The sequence below is a fragment of the Oncorhynchus mykiss genome, chromosome Y (genome assembly GCF_013265735.2).
Source record: "Oncorhynchus mykiss isolate Arlee chromosome Y, USDA_OmykA_1.1, whole genome shotgun sequence".
Lineage (NCBI taxonomy): Eukaryota > Metazoa > Chordata > Actinopteri > Salmoniformes > Salmonidae > Oncorhynchus > Oncorhynchus mykiss.
In genome coordinates, this window is record NC_048593.1 from 39,351,950 (window position 1) to 39,373,955 (window position 22,006).

The window sequence follows — 22,006 nt, forward strand, 5'->3', positions numbered from 1 at the left end:
GCGTCAGGCCATATCGGGGGAAGAGGGGGAGGTACTTCTCCTGTCTCCTGTCTGCGTCAGGCCATATCGGGGGAAGAGGGGGAGGTACTTCTCCTGTCTCCTGTCTGCGTCAGGCCATATCGGGGGAAGAGGGGGAGGTACTTCTCCTCTCTCCTGTCTGCGTCAGGCCATATCAAAGGAAGAGGGGAGGTACTTCTCCTGTCTCCTGTCTGCGTCAGGCCATATCGGGGGAAGAGGGGGAGGTACTTCTCCTCTCTCCTGTCTGCGTCAGGCCATATCGGGGGAAGAGGGGGAGGTACTTCTCCTGTCTCCTGTCTGCGTCAGGCCATATCGGGGGAAGAGGGGGACGTACTTCTCCTGTCTCCTGTCTGCGTCAGGCCATATCGGGGGACGAGGGGGAGGTACTTCTCCTCTCTCCTGTCTGCGTCAGGCCATATCGGGGGAAGAGGGGGAGGTACTTCTCCTCTCTCCTGTCTGCGTCAGGCCATATCGGGGGAAGAGGGGGAGGTACTTTTCCTGTCTCCTGTCTGCGTCAGGCCATATCGGGGGAAGAGGGGGAGGTACTTCTCCTGTCTCCTGTCTGCGTCAGGCCATATCGGGGGAAGAGGGGGAGGTACTTCTCCTGTCTCCTGTCTGCGTCAGGCCATATCGGGGGAAGAGGGGGAGGTACTTCTCCTCTCTCCTGTCTGCGTCAGGCCATATCGGGGGAAGAGGGGGAGGTACTTCTCCTCTCTCCTGTCTGCGTCAGGCCATATCGGGGGAAGAGGGGGAGGTACTTCTCCTGTCTCCTGTCTGCGTCAGGCCATATCGGGGGAAGAGGGGGAGGTACTTCTCCTCTCTCTTGTCTGCGTCAGGCCATATCGGGGGAAGAGGGGGAGGTACTTCTCCTCTCTCCTGCTCTGCGTCAGGCCATATCGGAGGAAGAGGGGGAGGTACTTCTCCTCTCTCCTGCTCTGCGTCAGGCCATATCGAAGGAAGAGGGGGAGGTACTTCTCCTGTCTCCTGTCTGCGTCAGGCCATATCGGGGGAAGAGGGGGAGGTACTTCTCCTGTCTCCTGTCTGCGTCAGGCCATATCGGGGGAAGAGGGGGAGGTACTTCTCCTCTCTCCTGTCTGCGTCAGGCCATATCGGGGGAAGAGGGGGAGGTACTTCTCCTCTCTCCTGTCTGCGTCAGGCCATATCGGAGGAAGAGGGGGAGGTACTTCTCCTGTCTCCTGTCTGCGTCAGGCCATATCGGGGGAAGAGGGGGAGGTACTTCTCCTCTCTCCTGTCTGCGTCAGGCCATATCGGGGGAAGAGGGGGAGGTACTTCTCCTCTCTCCTGTCTGCGTCAGGCCATATCGGAGGAAGAGGGGGAGGTACTTCTCCTGTCTCCTGTCTGCGTCAGGCCATATCGGGGGAAGAGGGGGAGGTACTTCTCCTCTCTCCTGTCTGCGTCAGGCCATATCGGGGGAAGAGGGGGAGGTACTTCTCCTGTCTCCTGTCTGCGTCAGGCCATATCGGGGGAAGAGGGGGAGGTACTTCTCCTGTCTCCTGTCTGCGTCAGGCCATATCGGGGGAAGAGGGGGAGGTACTTCTCCTCTCTCCTGTCTGCGTCAGGCCATATCAAAGGAAGAGGGGAGGTACTTCTCCTGTCTCCTGTCTGCGTCAGGCCATATCGGGGGAAGAGGGGGAGGTACTTCTCCTCTCTCCTGTCTGCGTCAGGCCATATCGGGGGAAGAGGGGGAGGTACTTCTCCTGTCTCCTGTCTGCGTCAGGCCATATCGGGGGAAGAGGGGGAGGTACTTCTCCTGTCTCCTGTCTGCGTCAGGCCATATCGGGGGACGAGGGGGAGGTACTTCTCCTCTCTCCTGTCTGCGTCAGGCCATATCGGGGGAAGAGGGGGAGGTACTTCTCCTCTCTCCTGTCTGCGTCAGGCCATATCGGGGGAAGAGGGGGAGGTACTTTTCCTGTCTCCTGTCTGCGTCAGGCCATATCGGGGGAAGAGGGGGAGGTACTTCTCCTGTCTCCTGTCTGCGTCAGGCCATATCGGGGGAAGAGGGGGAGGTACTTCTCCTGTCTCCTGTCTGCGTCAGGCCATATCGGGGGAAGAGGGGGAGGTACTTCTCCTCTCTCCTGTCTGTGTCAGGCCATATCGGGGGAAGAGGGGGAGGTACTTCTCCTCTCTCCTGTCTGCGTCAGGCCATATCGGGGGAAGAGGGGGAGGTACTTCTCCTGTCTCCTGTCTGCGTCAGGCCATATCGGGGGAAGAGGGGGAGGTACTTCTCCTCTCTCTTGTCTGCGTCAGGCCATATCGGGGGAAGAGGGGGAGGTACTTCTCCTCTCTCCTGCTCTGCGTCAGGACATATCGGAGGAAGAGGGGGAGGTACTTCTCCTCTCTCCTGCTCTGCGTCAGGCCATATCGAAGGAAGAGGGGGAGGTACTTCTCCTGTCTCCTGTCTGCGTCAGGCCATATCGGGGGAAGAGGGGGAGGTACTTCTCCTGTCTCCTGTCTGCGTCAGGCCATATCGGGGGAAGAGGGGGAGGTACTTCTCCTCTCTCCTGTCTGCGTCAGGCCATATCGGGGGAAGAGGGGGAGGTACTTCTCCTGTCTCCTGTCTGCGTCAGGCCATATCGGGGGAAGAGGGGGAGGTACTTCTCCTCTCTCCTGTCTGCGTCAGGCCATATCGGAGGAAGAGGGGGAGGTACTTCTCCTGTCTCCTGTCTGCGTCAGGCCATATCGGGGGAAGAGGGGGAGGTACTTCTCCTCTCTCCTGTCTGCGTCAGGCCATATCGGGGGAAGAGGGGGAGGTACTTCTCCTGTCTCCTGTCTGCGTCAGGCCATATCGGGGGAAGAGGGGGAGGTACTTTTCCTGTCTCCTGTCTGCCTTCAGGCCATATCGGGGGAAGAGGGGGAGGTACTTCTCCTCTCTCCTGTCTGCGTCAGGCCATATCGGGGGAAGAGGGGGAGGTACTTCTCCTCTCTCCTGTCTGCGTCAGGCCATATCGGGGGAAGAGGGGGAGGTACTTCTCCTGTCTCCTGTCTGCGTCAGGCCATATCGGGGGAAGAGGGGGAGGTACTTCTCCTGTCTCCTGTCTGTGTCAGGCCATATCGGGGGAAGAGGGGGAGGTACTTCTCCTGTCTCCTGTCTGCGTCAGGCCATATCGGGGGAAGAGGGGGAGGTACTTCTCCTCTCTCCTGTCTGCGTCAGGCCATATCGGGGGAAGAGGGGGAGGTACTTCTCCTGTCTCCTGTCTGCGTCAGGCCATATCGGGGGAAGAGGGGGAGGTACTTCTCCTGTCTCCTCTCTGCGTCAGGCCATATCGGGGGAAGAGGGGGAGGTACTTCTCCTCTCTCCTGTCTGCGTCAGGCCATATCGGGGGAAGAGGGGGAGGTACTTCTCCTCTCTCCTGCTCTGCGTCAGGCCATATCAAAGGAAGAGGGGGAGGTACTTCTCCTGTCTCCTGTCTGCGTCAGGCCATATCAAAGGAAGAGGGGGAGGTACTTCTCCTGTCTCCTGTCTGTGTCAGGCCATATCGGGGGAAGAGGGGGAGGTACTTCTCCTGTCTCCTGTCTGCGTCAGGCCATATCGGGGGAAGAGGGGGAGGTACTTCTCCTCTCTCCTGTCTGCGTCAGGCCATATCGGGGGAAGAGGGGGAGGTACTTCTCCTGTCTCCTGTCTGCGTCAGGCCATATCGGGGAAGAGGGGGAGGTACTTCTCCTGTCTCCTCTCTGCGTCAGGCCATATCGGGGGAAGAGGGGGAGGTACTTCTCCTCTCTCCTGTCTGCGTCAGGCCATATCGGGGGAAGAGGGGGAGGTACTTCTCCTCTCTCCTGCTCTGCGTCAGGCCATATCAAAGGAAGAGGGGGAGGTACTTCTCCTGTCTCCTGTCTGCGTCAGGCCATATCAAAGGAAGAGGGGGAGGTACTTCTCCTGTCTCCTGTCTGCGTCAGGCCATATCGGGGGAAGAGGGGGAGGTACTTCTCCTCTCTCCTGTCTGCGTCAGGCCATATCGGGGGAAGAGGGGGAGGTACTTCTCCTCTCTCTTGTCTGCGTCAGGCCATATCGGGGGAAGAGGGGGAGGTACTTCTCCTGTCTCCTGTCTGCGTCAGGCCATATCGGAGGAAGAGGGGGAGGTACTTCTCCAGGTCTCCTGTCTGCGTCAGGCCATATCGGGGGAAGAGGGGGAGGTACTTCTCCTCTCTCCTGTCTGCGTCAGGCCATATCGGGGGAAGAGGGGGAGGTACTTCTCCTGTCTCCTGTCTGCGTCAGGCCATATCGGGGGAAGAGGGGGAGGTACTTCTCCTGTCTCCTGTCTGCGTCAGGCCATATCGGGGGAAGAGGGGGAGGTACTTCTCCTCTCTCCTGTCTGCGTCAGGCCATATCGGGGGAAGAGGGGGAGGTACTTCTCCTCTCTCCTGTCTGCGTCAGGCCATATCGGGGGAAGAGGGGGAGGTACTTTTCCTGTCTCCTGTCTGCGTCAGGCCATATCGGGGGAAGAGGGGGAGGTACTTCTCCTGTCTCCTGTCTGCGTCAGGCCATATCGGGGGAAGAGGGGGAGGTACTTCTCCTCTCTCCTGTCTGCGTCAGGCCATATCGGGGGAAGAGGGGGAGGTACTTCTCATCTCTCCTGTCTGCGTCAGGCCATATCGGGGGAAGAGGGGGAGGTACTTCTCCTGTCTCCTGTCTGCGTCAGGCCATATCGGGGGAAGAGGGGGAGGTACTTCTCCTGTCTCCTGTCTGCCTCAGGCCATATCGGGGGAAGAGGGGGAGGTACTTCTCCTCTCTCCTGTCTGCGTCAGGCCATATCGGGGGAAGAGGGGGAGGTACTTCTCCTGTCTCCTGTCTGCGTCAGGCCATATCGGGGGAAGAGGGGGAGGTACTTCTCCTCTCTCCTGTCTGCGTCAGGCCATATCGGGGGAAGAGGGGGAGGTACTTCTCCTGTCTCCTGTCTGCGTCAGGCCATATCGGGGGAAGAGGGGGAGGTACTTCTCCTGTCTCCTGTCTGCGTCAGGCCATATCGGGGGAAGAGGGGGAGGTACTTCTCCTCTCTCCTGTCTGCGTCAGGCCATATCGGGGGAAGAGGGGGAGGTACTTCTCCTGTCTCCTGTCTGCGTCAGGCCATATCGGGGGATGAGGGGGAGGTACTTCTCCTCTCTCTTGTCTGCGTCAGGCCATATCGGGGCAAGAGGGGGAGGTACTTCTCCTCTCTCCTGCTCTGCGTCAGGCCATATCGGAGGAAGAGGGGGAGGTACTTCTCCTCTCTCCTGCTCTGCGTCAGTTTATATCGAAGGAAGAGGGGGAGGTACTTCTCCTGTCTCCTGTCTGCGTCAGGCCATATCGGGGGAAGAGGGTGAGGTACTTCTCCTCTCTCCTGTCTGCGTCAGGCCATATCGGGGGAAGAACTTCTCCTCTCTCCTGCTCTGCGTCAGGCCATATTAAAGGAAGAGGGGGAGGTACTTCTCCTGTCTCCTGTCTGCGTCAGGCCATATCAAAGGAAGAGGGGGAGGTACTTCTCCTGTCTCCTGTCTGCGTCAGGCCATATCGGGGGAAGAGGGGGAGGTACTTCTCCTCTCTCCTGTCTGCGTCAGGCCATATCGGGGGAAGAGGGGGAGGTACTTCTCCTCTCTCCTGCTCTGCGTCAGGCCATATCAAAGGAAGAGGGGGAGGTACTTCTCCTGTCTCCTGTCTGCGTCAGGCCATATCGGGGGAAGAGGGGGAGGTACTTCTCCTGTCTCCTGTCTGCGTCAGGCCATATCGGGGGAAGAGGGGGAGGTACTTCCCCTCTCTCCTGTCTGCGTCAGGCCATATCGGGGGAAGAGGGGGAGGTACTTCTCCTGTCTCCTGTCTGCGTCAGGCCATATCGGGGGAAGAGGGGGAGGTACTTCTCCTGTCTCCTGTCTGCGTCAGGCCATATCGGGGGAAGAGGGGGAGGTACTTCTCCTGTCTCCTGTCTGCGTCAGGCCATATCGGGGGAAGAGGGGGAGGTACTTCTCCTCTCTCCTGTCTGCGTCAGGCCATATCGGGGGAAGAGGGGGAGGTACTTCTCCTCTCTCCTGTCTGCGTCAGGCCATATCGGAGGAAGAGGGGGAGGTACTTCTCCTGTCTCCTGTCTGCGTCAGGCCATATCGGGGGAAGAGGGGGAGGTACTTCTCCTCTCTCCTGTCTGCGTCAGGCCATATCGGGGGAAGAGGGGGAGGTACTTCTCCTGTCTCCTGTCTGCGTCAAGCCATATCGGGGGAAGAGGGGGAGGTACTTCTCCTGTCTCCTGTCTGCGTCAGGCCATATCGGGGGAAGAGGGGGAGGTACTTCTCCTCTCTCCTGTCTGCGTCAGGCCATATCGGGGGAAGAGGGGGAGGTACTTCTCCTCTCTCCTGTCTGCGTCAGGCCATATCGGGGGAAGAGGGGGAGGTACTTCTCCTCTCTCCTGTCTGCGTCAGGCCATATCGGGGGAAGAGGGGGAGGTACTTCTCCTGTCTCCTGTCTGCGTCAGGCCATATCGGGGGAAGAGGGGGAAGTACTTCTCCTGTCTCCTGTCTGCGTCAGGCCATATCGGGGGAAGAGGGGGAGGTACTTCTCCTCTCTCCTGTCTGCGTCAGGCCATATCGGGGGAAGAGGGGGAGGTACTTCTCCTCTCTCCTGTCTGCGTCAGGCCATATCGGAGGAAGAGGGGGAGGTACTTATCCTGTCTCCTGTCTGCGTCAGGCCATATCGGGGGAAGAGGGGGAGGTACTTCTCCTCTCTCCTGTCTGCGTCAGGCCATATCGGGGGAAGAGGGGGAGGTACTTCTCCTGTCTCCTGTCTGCGTCAGGCCATATCGGGGGAAGAGGGGGAGGTACTTCTCCTGTCTCCTGTCTGCGTCAGGCCATATCGGGGGAAGAGGGGGAGGTACTTCTCCTCTCTCCTGTCTGCGTCAGGCCATATCGGGGGAAGAGGGGAGGTGCTTCTCCTCTCTCCTGTCTGCGTCAGGCCATATCGGGGGAAGAGGGGGAGGTACTTCTCCTGTCTCCTGTCTGCGTCAGGCCATATCGGGGGAAGAGGGGGAGGTACTTCTCCTCTCTCCTGCTCTGGGAGAAAACAATAAGAATGTGACTTAAAAATGAGCTCCGTCTTGATTTACTCTTTCCTGTGACTGTGGTCAGATCTTTCAGGAAAAGGGGGTGGGGATAGAGGATGGATTATTTCTCTCCTTCTGAACAAATAGCTTTGTACAGTTGATAGTTATGACCAGAGAAGTTAAGTATTTTATTTATTTATTTTAATTTAACTGGGCAAGTCAGTTAAGAACACATTCTTATTTTCAATGACGACCTAGGAACAGTGGGTTAACTGCCTGTTCAGGGGTAGAACGACAGATTTGTACTTGCAACCTTCCGGTTACTAGTCCAACGCTCTAACCACTAGGCTACCCTGCCGCCCCAATGTACTAATATAGGAACACATTCTAATATAAAAGTCATGTGATTAACATAATGTTGTGATTCTACCACAGTTTTCTTCTTTCAAGGAAGTTTTTTCCTTGCCGACCGTCACTTCTGCTTGTTCTCCTGGGGTCTAAGACTGAGTCCCTCCGCGGGCATCTCATCCATATGTCTGTACAGATGTAGGATCTTCATTTGAGCCCGTTTGGAGGAAAATAATCCTGCGGCAACCGTAAATGTGAATTTTTATGTGAATTATAATTGAACGTACATTTTTTTGTTTGGGGTTGATACATTTTACGTTAGGGCAAATTAAGTCTGAATTATTACTAGTATTACTAATATACTAATATTACTAGTATTACTAATATACTAATATTACTAATATTACTATTATTAGTGGAAATTACAAACGTTAGAAGCCTTTTAAAACCTTGAATACACTACACGTTTGCATGTCCTTCTGTGCGAGAACATTCTCATCAGTAAATGAGTGATACAATTAAGATCTTACATCTGTACTACCTAAACTATTTTGCCAACCATTCAGCGCCTGGAGTCCAGAACAGCTCACTTCCTCTCCAGGGTCCGACTATCTTGAAGTTCTCTTTTTGGGGATTACCATCACAACAGTAGCCTAACTACTATAGCCTGGCGATGATGGCTACCTAAGACTCGAAGCCAAACTCTACAGAGTCCACCCCTTGGATCCTTCATCTGCAGCCTTCAGCTTCATCAGGTCCATTCTCATTCCCCGTTGGATTCCTCATTCCCCTTTGGAATCCTCATTCCCCCTTTGGAATCCTCATTCCCCTTTGGAATCCTCATTCCCCTTTGGAATCCTCATTCCCCCTTTGGAATCCTCATTCCCCTTTGGAATCCTCATTCCCCTTTGGAATCATCATTCCCCTTTGGAATCCTCATTCCCCTTTGGAATCCTCATTCCCCTTTGGAATCTTCCTTCCCCCTTTGGAATCCTCATTCTCCTTTGGAATCCTCATTCCCCTTTGGAATCCTCATTCCCCTTTGGAATTCTCATTCCCCTTTGGAATCCTCATTCCCCTTTGGAATCCTCATTCCCCTTTGGAATTCTCATTCCCCTTTGGAATTCTCATTCCCCTTTGGAATCCTCATTCCCCTTTGGAATCCTCATTCCCCTTTGGAATTCTCATTCCCCTTTGGAATCCTCATTCCCCTTTGGAATTCTCATTCCCCTTTGGAATCCTCATTCCCCTTTGGAATTCTCATTCCCCTTTGGAATTCTCATTCCATTTTGGAATCCTCATTCCCCTTTGGAATCCTCATAAATATTCTAAACCCATTTCAAATGTCTGGTCCTTCAATTTGTGAAATTGTAGTGACGTTAATGTTACAGATGGAAAATATTTGCCAATGTAGGTAACGTAGCAGTAGCTAACACTTTATTGCTTATTGTGTAAGATTAGTTAGTGGAGGATAAAAATACCTGAATGCTATGGATGTGTAGCTATGTAACCGATCTGTGTATAGACCTGAAAACATTTGGTATAATATTAGTTCAGAACAGTGGTGGAATGAAAATCCTATGGAATGAACTATGGAATGAACTATGGAATGAACTATGGAATGAAGTATGGAATGAAGTATGGCATGAACTATGGAATGAAGTATGGCATGAAGTATGGAATGAAGTATGGCATGAAGTATGGAATGAAGTATGGAATGAAGTATGGAATGAAGTATGGAATGAAGTATGGCATGAACTATGGAATGAAGTATGGCATGAAGTATGGAATGAAGTATGGAATGAAGTATGGAATGAAGTATGGCATGAAGTATGGAATGAAGTATGGAATGAAGTATGGAATGAACTATGGAATGAAGTATGGCATGAAGTATGGAATGAAGTATGGAATGAAGTATGGAATGAAGTATGGAATGAAGTATGGCATGAACTATGGAATGAAGTATGGCATGATGTATGGAATGAAGTATGGAATGAAGTATGGAATGAAGTATGGCATGAAGTATGGAATGAAGTATGGAATGAAGTATGGCATGAAGTATGGAATGAAGTATGGCATGAAGTATGGAATGAACTATGCTTCAGTACAACTCTGCGTTGAACAACAGCTAGGGGATGGGTACACATATGGAGCCCTTTAAATGTTACAACATTTGAGAGACGATGCGGTACGGTGGCCAATTTGGCCTCTGCATGCCTCTGGAGCCTCGAGCATTAAATTACTCTTAGTTGACAGTAGGTGTGCGCCTCCTGTGTAAACACCGCTAACATTTGCCAGAATTGCCCTACTGCCCATCGGTCCCTGACACTTCCATAACCCCACATTGTAAAACAAATTGTGTTGTTTTTTCGTTAACTTACTGGCAGTCACTTACCTATAAATTACTGTGAAAAGGGTATAGAATGCTATCGTAAATTGCAAAGAAACTTTTTGTTTAATTAACAGTACATTACTTTAATGAACTGTTAAACCAAAACTTCTTTCTGATCTTACGTCCAACACTCCACCATCCTGCACTGTAACAAGCCACTGTAAATAAATTAATTTGAAAAAAGGTTCAGTAATAGAATAATTTTTATGTTCGGTACTTCTGTCAAATGTGTCTAACTTGATTGAGAGGATCAAGTCTGTGTCAGCACAGCACACAAAAATGCCTTCTCCACCTACTCATTCATTGGTAGAACTGTCTGGTCTGCATTGGCACTCCCTACTCATGCTGCACAGAAATGAATACACTTTAATAATACAACACAGCATGTAGAAATGTTGAAACTGTTTATTACGGTTCGCAAAACAATGTCCATACAGACTAGAACACTTTTACAACGAACGACACCGGTCGCTTTCAGCTTTAATTGTAGGCTAACTTTATTTGCTAGCTTACTAGCTTATTTGCGAGCTAGCTCAATTCACTACCCCAGTACTTTGATTGCAAAGCATAATGCAAAATATGCTGATTTCAAAGCTGATTGTCACCAAAAACTTTATTAATTCACTTCATCTCCTTTAACCGACTGATGTTGCCAACTTCTTTAATGATTTTTTTCATTGGCAAACTTAGACATGACATGCCAGCAACAAACACTGACACGACCCATCCAAGTATATCTGACCAAATTCTGAAAGACAAGCATTGTAATTTTGAATTCCGTAAAGTAAGTTTGGAAGTGGTGAAAAATGTATTGTTGTCTATTAACAATGACAAGCCACCGGGGTCTGACAACTGGGTTGGAAAGTTACTGAGGATAATAGCGGACGATATTGCCACTCCTGTTTGCCATATCTTCAATTTAAGCCTACTAGAAAGTGTGTGCCCCCAGGGCTGGAGGGAAGCAAAAGTCATTCCACTTCCTAAGAATAGTAAAGCCCCCTTTACTGGCTCAAATAGCCGACTAATCAGCCAGTTACCAACCTTTAGTAAAGTTTTGAAAAAAATTGTGTTTGACCAGATACAATGCTATTTTACAGTAAACAAATTGACAACAAACTTTCATCATGCTTATAGGGAAGGACATTCAACAAGTACAGCACTTACACAAATGACTGATGATTGGCAGAGAGGATCATAAAAAGATTTGTGGGGGTTGTTTTGTTAGACTTCAGTGCGGCTTTCGACCTTATCGATCATAGTCGATAGTCGACGGCTTCACATCTCCTGCTATATTGTGGATAAAGAGTTACCTGTCTAACAGAACACAGAGGGTGTTCTTTAATGTAAGCCTCTCCAACATAGTCCAGGTAAAATCAGCAATTCCCCAGGGCAGCTGTCTAGGCACCTTACTTTTTTTTCCAATCTTTACTAATGACATGCCACTGCCTATGAATTAAAATAGTGTGTCTATGTATGCGGATGACTCAACACTATACACGTCAGCTACTACAGAGACTGAAATGACTGCAACACACTTAACAAAGAGCTGCAGTTAGTTTCAGAATGGGTGGCAAGGAATAAGTTAGTCCTAAATATTTCCAAAACTTCAGGCATTGAATTTGGGACAAATCGTTCACTAAACCCTAAACCTCAACTAAATCTTGTAATAAATAATGTGGAAATTGAGCACGTTGAGGTGACTAAACAGGATTGTAAACTGTCATGGTAAAAACAAAATTATATACAATGATACAAAAGTAGCTTAGATGGGGGGGAGGTCTGTCTATAATTAAGTCCTTCTCTACCTTCTTAACAGCACTATCAACAAGGCAGGTCCTAGTTTTGTCGCACCTGGACTACTGTTCAGTTGTGTGGTGAAGTGCCACAAAGAGGGACTTAGGAAAATTGCAATTGGCTCACAACAGGGAAGCACGGGTGGCCCTTGGATGTACACAGAGAGCTAACATTAATAATATGCATGTCAATCCCTCCTGGCTCAAAGTGGAGGAGAGATTGACTTCATCACTACTTGTATAGATTGGCGCCGGAGGGGATGGCTGCCGTTTTACAGGCTCCTAACCAACTGAGCTATTTTATTTGTTTTTTCACATTGTTTGTAACTCATTTTGTACATAATGTTGCTGCTACCGTCTCTTATGACCTCTCTTATAGCTTCTGGACATCCGAACAGCGATTACTCACCTCGAACTGGACAAAGATTTTTCTTTAATGAGTCCGACGCAAAGGATATAATGCTTTGTCAAGACAAGGCCCAAATCCCCGTCATTAGCGTAAAGAACATACGGAGGAAAAGGGGGAGGAGGGCGGGGTCTTGTAAGAAGTTGCAGACAAGTAGGTAAACCACCTCTTCCTCCATATTATTAGGCAACGTGCAATCATTGGAAAACAAACTGAACGATTAAGACAATCCTATCAAAAGGACATTAAAAACTGTCATATCTCATGTTTCACCGAGGACGTGGCTGAACGAGAACACGGATAATATAGAGCTGGCTGGCTTCTCTGTGTATCGGCACGACAGAGCAGCTACGTCTGGTAAGACGAAGGGTGGGGTGTGTGTCTATTTGTCAATAACTGCTGGTGTGCAATGTTTAATATTAAAGAAGTCTTGAGGTATTGCTCGCCTGAGGTAGAACACCTCATGATAAGCTTTGTGCTTAGTCCCTTCCTGTACACCCTGTTCACCCACGACCATCATTAAGTTTGCTGACGACACAACAGTGGTAGGCCTAATCACTGACAATGATGAGACAGCCTATGGGGAGGAGGTCAGAGACCTGACAGTGTGGTTCGACGACAACAACCTCTCCCTCAATGTGAGGAAGACAAAGGAGCTGATCTTAGACTATAGGAAAAGGAGGGCTGAACAGGCCCCCATTAACATCACCAACAAAACTATCAAGGTCCAAACACACCAAGACAGTTGTGAAGAGGGCACGACAACACATTTTCCTCCCCAGGAGACTGAAAAAATTTGGCATGGGTCAGGTAACTGATGCAAGCCGTATAATTACATTAAAAACAGGTAGAAATACACCTTGTGGAACAGCCGGACTGTGAAGCAACACAAACATAGACACAGACACATGCATACAGACACACAATAACATACGAACTATACACACACGTACACATGGATTTTGTGTTGTAGATATGTGGTAGTTGAGTAAGGGGCCACAGGGCACACACTTAGTGTGTTGTGAATTCTGTTATGAATGCATTGTAAATGTTTAAAAATATTCTAGGACTGCTTTAATTTAGCCGGTCCCTAGGAAAAATAGCTCTTGCCTTGGCAGGAACTAATCTGGATCTATAATAAATACAAATATAATACCACCAAAAACATATTAACTTCTTAATCTGCCTCGCCTCACATCTGTTTTCTAACTAGATTCCATAGTCACAAAGTCAGATTCCACAACCACATGCTTTCTCGCTATGATGTCATTACTTTCTTAAATGGACAATGCACACTATAAAAGAAGAGATTATCTTGTGTCCGAATACCCATAATTGCTTCCTAAATAGTAGGCCCGTTTGTGTATGCAAAAAAAATATCAAGTTTAATAGTATGTGACATTTTGAAAATCAGGTATACTTTACATGCCTAGATGTCATACTGATTTTGGCTTTGACAGCGGCTGATCATTAAACTCTCGACTCTCTAACTCACTTTAGACTAATAGGTGTATTTCTACAGAGTTGTTGTGTGTAAAATCACAGCCCCGTTTTCTGTCCTGTATAATGTTGCCATCGTTATTTAAAAACTTAAGGTATCTGTATATACCATATACCGGGGGTGTTTGGAAAAAGCCATGGGATGGTTTTTCAATACCTTTAAAAATATTTCTTAGAAGTTTTTACAATACATTTAAATATTTGTATGTTTTTAAGTACTGTATAGGCTACTGTAGCCTGGTCCCAGATCAGTTTGTGCTCTTGCCAACTCCTATGGTTCTATTGTCACGCCGATGACAATAGCAGTTGGCGAGACAGCAACAGATGGGACCAGGCTATGTCATCATTTGGGTCATTTAGCAGAGTCAGTGCAAGAAAGACAAGGATCCCCATTAGCTGTTGTTAAAGCAGCAGCTACTCTTCCTGGGGTTCCACACAGAACATGTACCATAATACAGAATGACATAATATAGAATGACATAATATAGAATGACATCATACAGAATGACATAATATAGAATGACATAATACAGAATGACATAATACAGAATGACATAATACAGAATGACATAATATAGAATGACATAATATAGAATGACATCATACAGAATGACATAATATAGAATGACATAATACAGAATGACATAATACAGAATGACATAATATAGAATGACATAATACAGAATTACATAATACAGAATGACATAATACAGAATGACATAATATAGAATGACATAATATAGAATGACATCATACAGAATGACATAATATAGAAGGACATAATACAGAATGACATAATATAGAATGACATAATACAGAATGACATAATACAATGACATAATACAGAATGACATAATATAGAAGGACATAATACAGAATGACATAATATAGAATGACATAATACAGAATGACATAATATAGAATGACATAATACAGAATGACATAATATAGAATGACATAATATAGAATGACATAATACAGAATGACATAATATAGAATGACATAATATAGAATGACATAATACAGAATGACATAATATAGAATGACATAATACAGAATGACATAATATAGAATGACATAATATAGAATGACATAATACAGAATGACATAATATAGAATGACATAATACAGAATGACATAATATAGAATGACATAATATAGAATGACATAATACAGAATGACATAATATAGAATGACATAATACAGAATGACATCATACAGAATGACATAATACAGAATGACATAATATAGAATGACATAATATAGAATGACATAATACAGAATGACATAATATAGAATGACATAATACAGAATGACATAATATAGAATGACATCATACAGAATGACATCATACAGAATGACATCATACAGAATGACATAATACAGAATTACATAATACAGAATGACATCATACAGAATGACATCATACAGAATGACATAATATAGAATGACATAATACAGAATGACATAATACAGAATGACATCATACAGAATGACATCATATAGAATGACATAATACAGAATTACATAATACAGAACATCATTAGACAAGAACAGCTCAAGGACAGACATTTTTTTTAAAGGCACACGTGGCCTACATATCAATGCATACACACAAACTATCTAGGTCAAATACCTCTCGGCGTTGTGCCGAGAAGTGTTGCTTTAACTGTTTTTTGAAACCAGGTTTGCTGTTTATTTGAGCAATATGAGATGGAAGGAAGTTCCATGCAATAAGGGCTCTATAATAATACTGTACGTTTTCTTTTTTTATTTTACCTTTATTTAACTAGGCAAGTCAGTTAAGAACACATTCTTATTTTCAATGACGGCCTAGGAACAGTGGGTTAACTGCCTGTTAAGCTCGGGGGTTTGAACTTGCAACCTTCCGGTTACTAGTCCAACGCTCTAACCACTAGGCTACCCTGCCACCCCGGTGAATTTGTTCCGTATTTTGGAGACTTTGGGGTGGGGAGAAGACCAGCATGTCTTCATCACTGGACGTTCCATTCCTCTTTGCTTCTCTTCCAGCGTTTTTTGGAGTAGCCGTCGTTAAGTACATGCCAGATGCTGTCAGCTTTTTTCCAGCGAACCTCAAAGGACCTGAACTTACGTTTGGGGATTTTACCACGACACCGTCTATAGGGAGATAACACAGTTTTTTTTTGTAATCATTGAATTGACAACCAATGTATAACTTATAGATAAGTAATAACAATCTATTGACGGCTGTAAAACTGGTAAACAAGTATACAATCTTACCCCAATGCACATGTACTGTGTGTACACTGTGAGAATGTAGACTGTTAAAAGGAAGAGGTTGTTTCTGACCTGTACAGCTTGTTGATGGAGATTTTAGGCAGTTCCATCATTCTGATGTAATAGTTCTTCTGTCCAATCCCCTGAGAGAAATAATATTTTATTATGACATGAGTCTGTTTAATCTGTCCGTCTGTCTGTCAGAAGACCAATTGGTATATTAATAACATTGTAAAAAGTAGAATAAAATGTCAGATTTATCAACAACATGTCTAACCAAGAGGAAACTATCTGACTCTGCCGCTAGCACCACCTAGTAGGAAGTCATCTGGAAACCAGCTTCAACCAGTCTTGTAGTTAGTCAGATGCCGTTTAGGTTCACAAGTACAAAGGATGTGACAATGACTAGCAAATAAGTGGAACGTTACAAAAATAACATTGAAATGTCTCTGCAATGCCTGGTAGCTGGGACTAACTAAACTAGAAATCATACGCATTTCAAACAGACACACACACACGCACGCACGCACGCACGCACACACACACACACACACACACACACGCACGCACGCACGCACACACACACACACACACACACACACACACGTACACACACACACACACACACACACACACACACACACACACACGCACGCACGCACGCACGCACACACACACACACACACACACACACACACACACACACACACACACACACGTACACACACGTCCTCACCATGTGGATATAGGGCCACATCTCCCAAAGAGAAATGTTTGTGTTGTCAACGATGATCGGATCCACACCTCTGTTCATGGCTTTAAAAACTGTCAACACAAGCCAGAGTACCAGTACTTTAAAGAAGAACAAACGATGTGTGTGTAATGACATGATGAGCAGCTAGTTTCTGCTTTTGCCCCACAGCCACCACAATACACACCATCCTCTCTATTCTGCTGATGGCTGCGTTGAAAGTTTCCTTTGGTGTAGTTGGTTCTTTCATGGTACCTGTCAGCGGAGAAAATTTCTCCTTTCAGTCCAAGTCTTGCATGTTTGTCCCAGAGTTTTCTGGAAAGCAAAAAGGAAGTCATATCATTACATATTTATATATTTCAAATAAACTCTTTCAGTCTATTCAAAATTACAACCATCCTGGTTAAGTGTGCCTTGAATTCTAAATAAATCACGGACAGTGTCACCAGCACCCCCCCCCCCCCCCCCCCCCCCACAGTACCACCTCCTCCTCCATGCTTTGTGGGAACCACACATGCAGAGATCATCTATTAATCTACTCTGTGTCTTACAAAGACACGGTGGTTGATACCCAAAATCGCAAATTTGGACTCATCAGACCAAAGGACAGATTTCCATTACTCATGTTTCTTGGCCCAAGCAAGTCTCTTCTTCTTATTGGTGTCCTTTAGTAGTGGTTTCGTTGCAGCAATTCGACCATGAATGCCTGATTCACACAGTCTACTCTGAACAGTTGTTGTTAAAACGTGTCTGTTACTTGAACTCCGTGAAACATTTATTTGGGCTGCAATCTGAGGCTAGTAACTCTAATGAACATATCCTCTGCAGCAGAGGTAACTCTGGGTCTTCCTTTCTTGTGGCGGTCCTCATGAGAACCAGTTTCATCATAACGCTTGATGGTTTTTGAGACTGCACTTGAAGAACATTTTCCAGATTGACTGACCTTCATGTCTTAAAGTAATGATGGACCGTCTTTTCTCTTTGCTTATTTGAGCTATTCTTGCCATAATATGGACTTGGTCTTTTACCAAATAGGGCAATATTTTGTATACCACCCTTACCTTGTCACAACACAACTGATTTGCTCAAACGCATCACGAAGGAAAGAAATTCCACAGCTAACAAGACATACCTATTAGTTTAAATGAATTCCAGGTGACTACCTCATTAAGCTGGTTGAGAGAATGCCAAGAGTGTGCAAAGCTGTCATCAAGGCAAAGGGTGGCTACTTGAAGAATCTCAAATATAAAATATATTTACATTTGTTAAACACTTTTTTGGTTACTACTTGATTCCATATGTGTTATTTCATAGTTTTGATGCCTTCACTATTATTATACAATGTATAAAATAATACAAATAAAGAAAAACCACAGGAATGAGTAGGTGTGTCCAAACGTTTGACTGGTACTGTTTATTAAACAACAAAATGTATATGGGGGATTGGAAATGATGCAGACAATTACATTGATAGAAGCCACAATCTTCAATATTATCAATATTAAAAAAGTGTTTAGGTGATACTTCAGAAAATGAAACCACGATCTCAAAGCAATACATATTTTGACAAAAAAGACTTGGGATAAGGCAGGCTCCCAATAGTTTGGATTGATTAGCTTACTCTGCCATCGTTGTCTTTCCAACTCCTGGCAAACCTCGAAGGATGAACAGTTTCTTCATGTATCGATTTTGTCTTCTCCCTCTTGCCATTTGTCTTTTACTTCAGACTGCTTCATCACCAACTACAGTACACAGCACAACGGCAGCTGTACTCTGTTTACAAGACACGCCCTCCCGCCCAAGAACTGAAACCAACAAAATAAGTGAAACCAAACCCCCATAACCGTTCTGGATTCATATCAGTCTAATGTCGATGCTAATTACACGCAAGTAAGTATTGTATAGCCCGTCTGTATTTCGTATGATTAGGTGCTATTAAATAGCTACTTGTCATTTTAATGAAATGGTTTCAGACCAGTGCAGATTAAGGAAAGGAAACAGAAGGAGGGGAAGCTTCTTTAGACTAATGAAATTCTGCCATAGTTCACTAGTGACGGGCATTCCGATTATTTCGGTGAGCCGGCTCATTTGGCTCCGTACCCGTAAAGGATCCGGCTCATTTGGCTCCCAAACGACTCTTCGTTGAAAATGTTTAAAAATAGACATAGAACATGACAAATTGCACATCTCCCATGTAAATCCCAAATAGGTAGGTTACCAGTATGTCATAGTGAAATTTGCATTCAAATACATGTTTACCTGGACAAAGTATTAGATGGCCTGCAAAACAATGTCTTGATTTTTTTATTCACTGAAACAAATTCACGTGGACCAGATGATTTATTGTTGTTTCTTCAGTGAGGACACACCACTCTTTAGATAATGATTTGTTTTACATATCTACAGAAAAACCTTGTTTTGAGCTCAAAAAACGATAGTAGCAGTATGCAAATCGGGAAGCCAAATGAACGGCTCTTTCACCGATGGGATTCGGCTCCCGACGTTCACCAAAAAGATCCGCTCAAAAAAGAGCCGTTCATTCGCGAACGACCCATCACTAGCGTTCATGGTCTGAGTTAGAAGTAGATGTCATTTTCCACTACATATTGAAAACATGAACATTAGATCTTTACTTGTCCCGAATAATCTGTCGTTCTGCTCCTGAACAGGCAGTTAACCCACTGTTCCTAGGCCGTCATTGAAAATAAGAATGCGTTCTTAACTGACTTGCCTAGTTAAATAAAGGTATTTAAAAAATATATATATTTTAAAAAATGAAGGAAAGGAAAAATAACAAAATGTATGAATGGATGGAAGGAAAAAAAGGAAATAAGAGAGTGCGAATGGAAGGTAAGAAGGGCTGAGGGAAGTAAGCAAGGACTAAAGGGAGGATACACTGGAAATATTCAGACAGCCTGAGTGTCCCCTCTCTAAGCGCGGTTCCCAGTGCACACACCTGTCCTCACTTGACCGGTTAATCATCCAATAGGTCGGGCCCAATTAGCGCTGTGGGTAACGTCTTGACTGGAGGGCGGACGTGCACATTTAAACCACAGCAGGCTCACCTTGTCTTCTATACACGATGGAGGGGTTTATGTTTTCTCCATACAACTTTAATGGCTATCCGGGCTGCGGTACCATGATGGCTCCTATCCTCCACGGCAACCCGAAGTTCAAGCCTCACACCTGGGGTAAGGGGAGCATCTACGTGCCTCCCGAAGCGCTGGACTACCTTGACGTATGTAAACGGGCCCAGCTGAAGGCCATCCTGTCTCAGGTGAATCCCAACCTTACCCCTCGTCTCCGGAAGGCAAACACCAAGGAGTTCGGGGTTCAGGTCAACGCCCAGGTCGACGCGATGGTCCAGTGCTCCCTCGGACCCAAGACGCTGTTCTACCGGGAGAGGAAATTTCCGGTATTTTCGAAGTCGCCTGTGAAGTGCCAGCAGAGTCCCTCCGCGGCTTCTTCTCTGGACCCGAAAGCGTTGCCGAGCACTCCGGTAAACAACGTGCGCTTCTCGCGACCCCTCGCCATCTACTCTCCGGTGTTTGATCGCCGGTTCTTCGCGCTGCCGGTGAACGCGCAGGATGACAGCGTGTGCTGTGAGGGAGAAGGTGGCGGCAACGGGGCTAGTGATGAGGATGGCGAGGCCGACGTTACCGAGCAGAAAACGGAGGACCAGGTTAGACCGGATATCCCGCGTGAGGTTGTCAGGAAACCCCTACACCAGCCGCCCAAAGGGTTCAACTTTCAGGTCAGTCGTTCCCGGGGTTTATACTATGGGAGAATACGAATTCAGAATGTAATCGATTCTGAAACATGAATTGAGGAATACCTTATATTTTGTAGTGTTATCTGCAATGCGTCCAATTTGCCACCAATATGCCTTTTCTCTTTTATAATTCGCTTCTATTTGAAATGCCAGCCATCTTGTATAGGATGTTGGATATTTAGAACTTTCGATTTGAATGATTCACTTGTTTCGTCTAGTTTCTGGAGCAGAAGTACGGATTTTTCCACTGCAGCCAGTGTAACGTCCGTTGGGAGAGTGCCTATGTGTGGTGCATCTCTGGAACTAGTAAGGTAACGATCAGTCACTGTGTCTCTGCCAACGGAAAAATTCTGATCAATAAGTTCTGGTCAATAAGCCTTCATGTGCTTTGCTTTTGTTTTGCTCTGAGGAACATGAGTAGACAGTAACACTATACACTCTGCCTTTTCTGGACTGTCCTTCAAATATTTATTACATTTAATGAATGACTTGTTTCCTCGTTAACATGGTCGTCTCATCACCCCCTCTGTGAACTCAGGTGTACTTCAAGCAGCTCTGTCGTAAGTGCCAGAATGGATTTAACCCCTACAGAGTGGAGTCTATCCAGTGCAAGGTGAGAGGTGTGGGGGGGGGGGGGGACACAGCAGGTGCTCTGCATGGTGCCTATTTCCCTTTAGCCTCTGAGGTCATGCATTAAAACAAGGGGGGGACTTTCTAGATTATGTAGCTTTACTGTCATTGTCTTATGTTATGGATACACAACCTACAGGGGAACTGACATGTCTACCCCTCTTCACCAGCAGGGGTCAATGTTGCTGTAATTATTCTCCTGTCTCTCAGGTGTGTTCCCAGACCCGGTGCTGCTGTGAGCAGAAGGAGAGGCACATTGACATGAAGAGACCTCATAGACAGGACCTGTGTGGCCGCTGCCGGGGAAAGAGGATTTCCTGTGACACTACCTATAGCTACAAATACATTGTCTGAACTTAAACCATCCCTGCTACAGACCTAACTACAGATCTAGGATCAGATTGAGGCCCATCACCCAAACATCCATAACTTTTTGGTTGACATATCTGAATTTAGATCAGTGGTTAGTGGAAGATGGATGTAAAAACCAGTTTTCTAATCCTGGACTTAAAAGGGGTGCATGTTTTTTCCCTTTGCTTTAACACCTGACTCGATGAATATACTTGAGTTGATGAATTTAATTGGATGTTAGAGCTAGGGCAAACAATACATGTGCACCCCCTTTGGGTGCCCAGGATTGTGACGCATTGCCGTAAGCACAGATCTAGGATCTGATTAGGGAACTGCCAATCCTAAACTTACTGCCCTTGGTGGGATGCACAACCTGACTTTATACCAGTATCTAGAGCCACAGTATCCTACTCTGAGCCTTCCCACATGACAGGCTAAACAACACTATGCCACAGAGGTAGTTGACCTTAACCACATATCTAGGATCAGGTCAACCTTCCTCCGATCCTATCCACGGTTGTTAGGGAGGTGCAGTGGTCAACTTGTTTCTTACCTGCCAAGATCCTGTCCACGTCTTAAATAGTCTGCCTCATAACTTTTATACTCTTTCCACCGTGATCAACTGAGTGACTCAACTTTTTTTGTAAATATTAAATAAATTTATTGCAGCATTAACCTGTTCTTTTTCATGGATTTACTTGTTTTGAGGTGTTCATGAACCAGCTCATCCAATGCATTCTGCTTGTTTTGAGGTGTTCATGAACCAG

At 46.5% G+C, this 22,006-nt stretch overlaps 3 protein-coding genes across 3 annotated transcripts; 2 read left to right on the forward strand and 1 right to left on the reverse strand.

Moving 5' to 3' along the window:
* The first annotated feature begins 8,970 nt into the window (after window positions 1-8,970).
* Window positions 8,971-9,546, forward strand: LOC110509459 (keratin-associated protein 21-1-like). Its single transcript, XM_021590345.2, has one exon. It carries the CDS (start codon window positions 8,971-8,973, stop codon window positions 9,544-9,546), a length of 576 nt encoding a protein of 191 aa, XP_021446020.2.
* A 5,796-nt stretch (window positions 9,547-15,342) lies between these two features.
* Window positions 15,343-18,223, reverse strand: LOC110509389 (NEDD4-binding protein 2-like 1). Its single transcript, XM_021590285.2, has 5 exons — window positions 18,108-18,223; window positions 16,674-16,801; window positions 16,472-16,560; window positions 15,808-15,878; window positions 15,343-15,615 (listed from the first exon to the last, which is right to left on the reverse strand). The coding sequence occupies exons 1-5, from the start codon at window positions 18,194-18,196 to the stop codon at window positions 15,471-15,473; spliced, it is 522 nt and encodes a 173-aa protein (XP_021445960.2). The 5' UTR covers window positions 18,197-18,223; the 3' UTR covers window positions 15,343-15,470.
* A 1,284-nt stretch (window positions 18,224-19,507) lies between these two features.
* zar1l (zygote arrest 1-like) lies at window positions 19,508-21,914 on the forward strand. Its single transcript, XM_021591632.2, has 4 exons — window positions 19,508-20,240; window positions 20,477-20,569; window positions 20,797-20,871; window positions 21,099-21,914. Exons 1-4 carry the CDS (start codon window positions 19,569-19,571, stop codon window positions 21,240-21,242), a joined length of 984 nt encoding a protein of 327 aa, XP_021447307.1. The 5' UTR covers window positions 19,508-19,568; the 3' UTR covers window positions 21,243-21,914.
* Window positions 21,915-22,006: the final 92 nt, after the last annotated feature.

What these genes read in the sequence shown, in the direction of transcription:
- LOC110509459 (XM_021590345.2), top strand. Translation starts at nt 8,971, where the DNA reads ATGAACTATGGAATGAACTATGGAATGAACTATGGAATGAAGTATGGA.
- LOC110509389 (XM_021590285.2), bottom strand. Translation starts at nt 18,196, where the DNA reads ATGGCAAGAGGGAGAAGACAAAATCGATACATGAAGAAACTGTTCATC. An exon ending in TCAGCAGAATAGAGAGGATG is followed by an intron (nt 16,561 to 16,673) that starts GTGTGTATTGTG and finishes TTGTGTTGACAG; the next exon opens with TTTTTAAAGCCATGAACAGA. An exon ending in TGTGGCCCTATATCCACATG is followed by an intron (nt 15,879 to 16,471) that starts GTGAGGACGTGT and finishes TATTTCTCTCAG; the next exon opens with GGGATTGGACAGAAGAACTA.
- zar1l (XM_021591632.2), top strand. Translation starts at nt 19,569, where the DNA reads ATGGAGGGGTTTATGTTTTCTCCATACAACTTTAATGGCTATCCGGGC. An exon ending in CCAAAGGGTTCAACTTTCAG is followed by an intron (nt 20,241 to 20,476) that starts GTCAGTCGTTCC and finishes TGTTTCGTCTAG; the next exon opens with TTTCTGGAGCAGAAGTACGG. An exon ending in TGGAGTCTATCCAGTGCAAG is followed by an intron (nt 20,872 to 21,098) that starts GTGAGAGGTGTG and finishes CCTGTCTCTCAG; the next exon opens with GTGTGTTCCCAGACCCGGTG.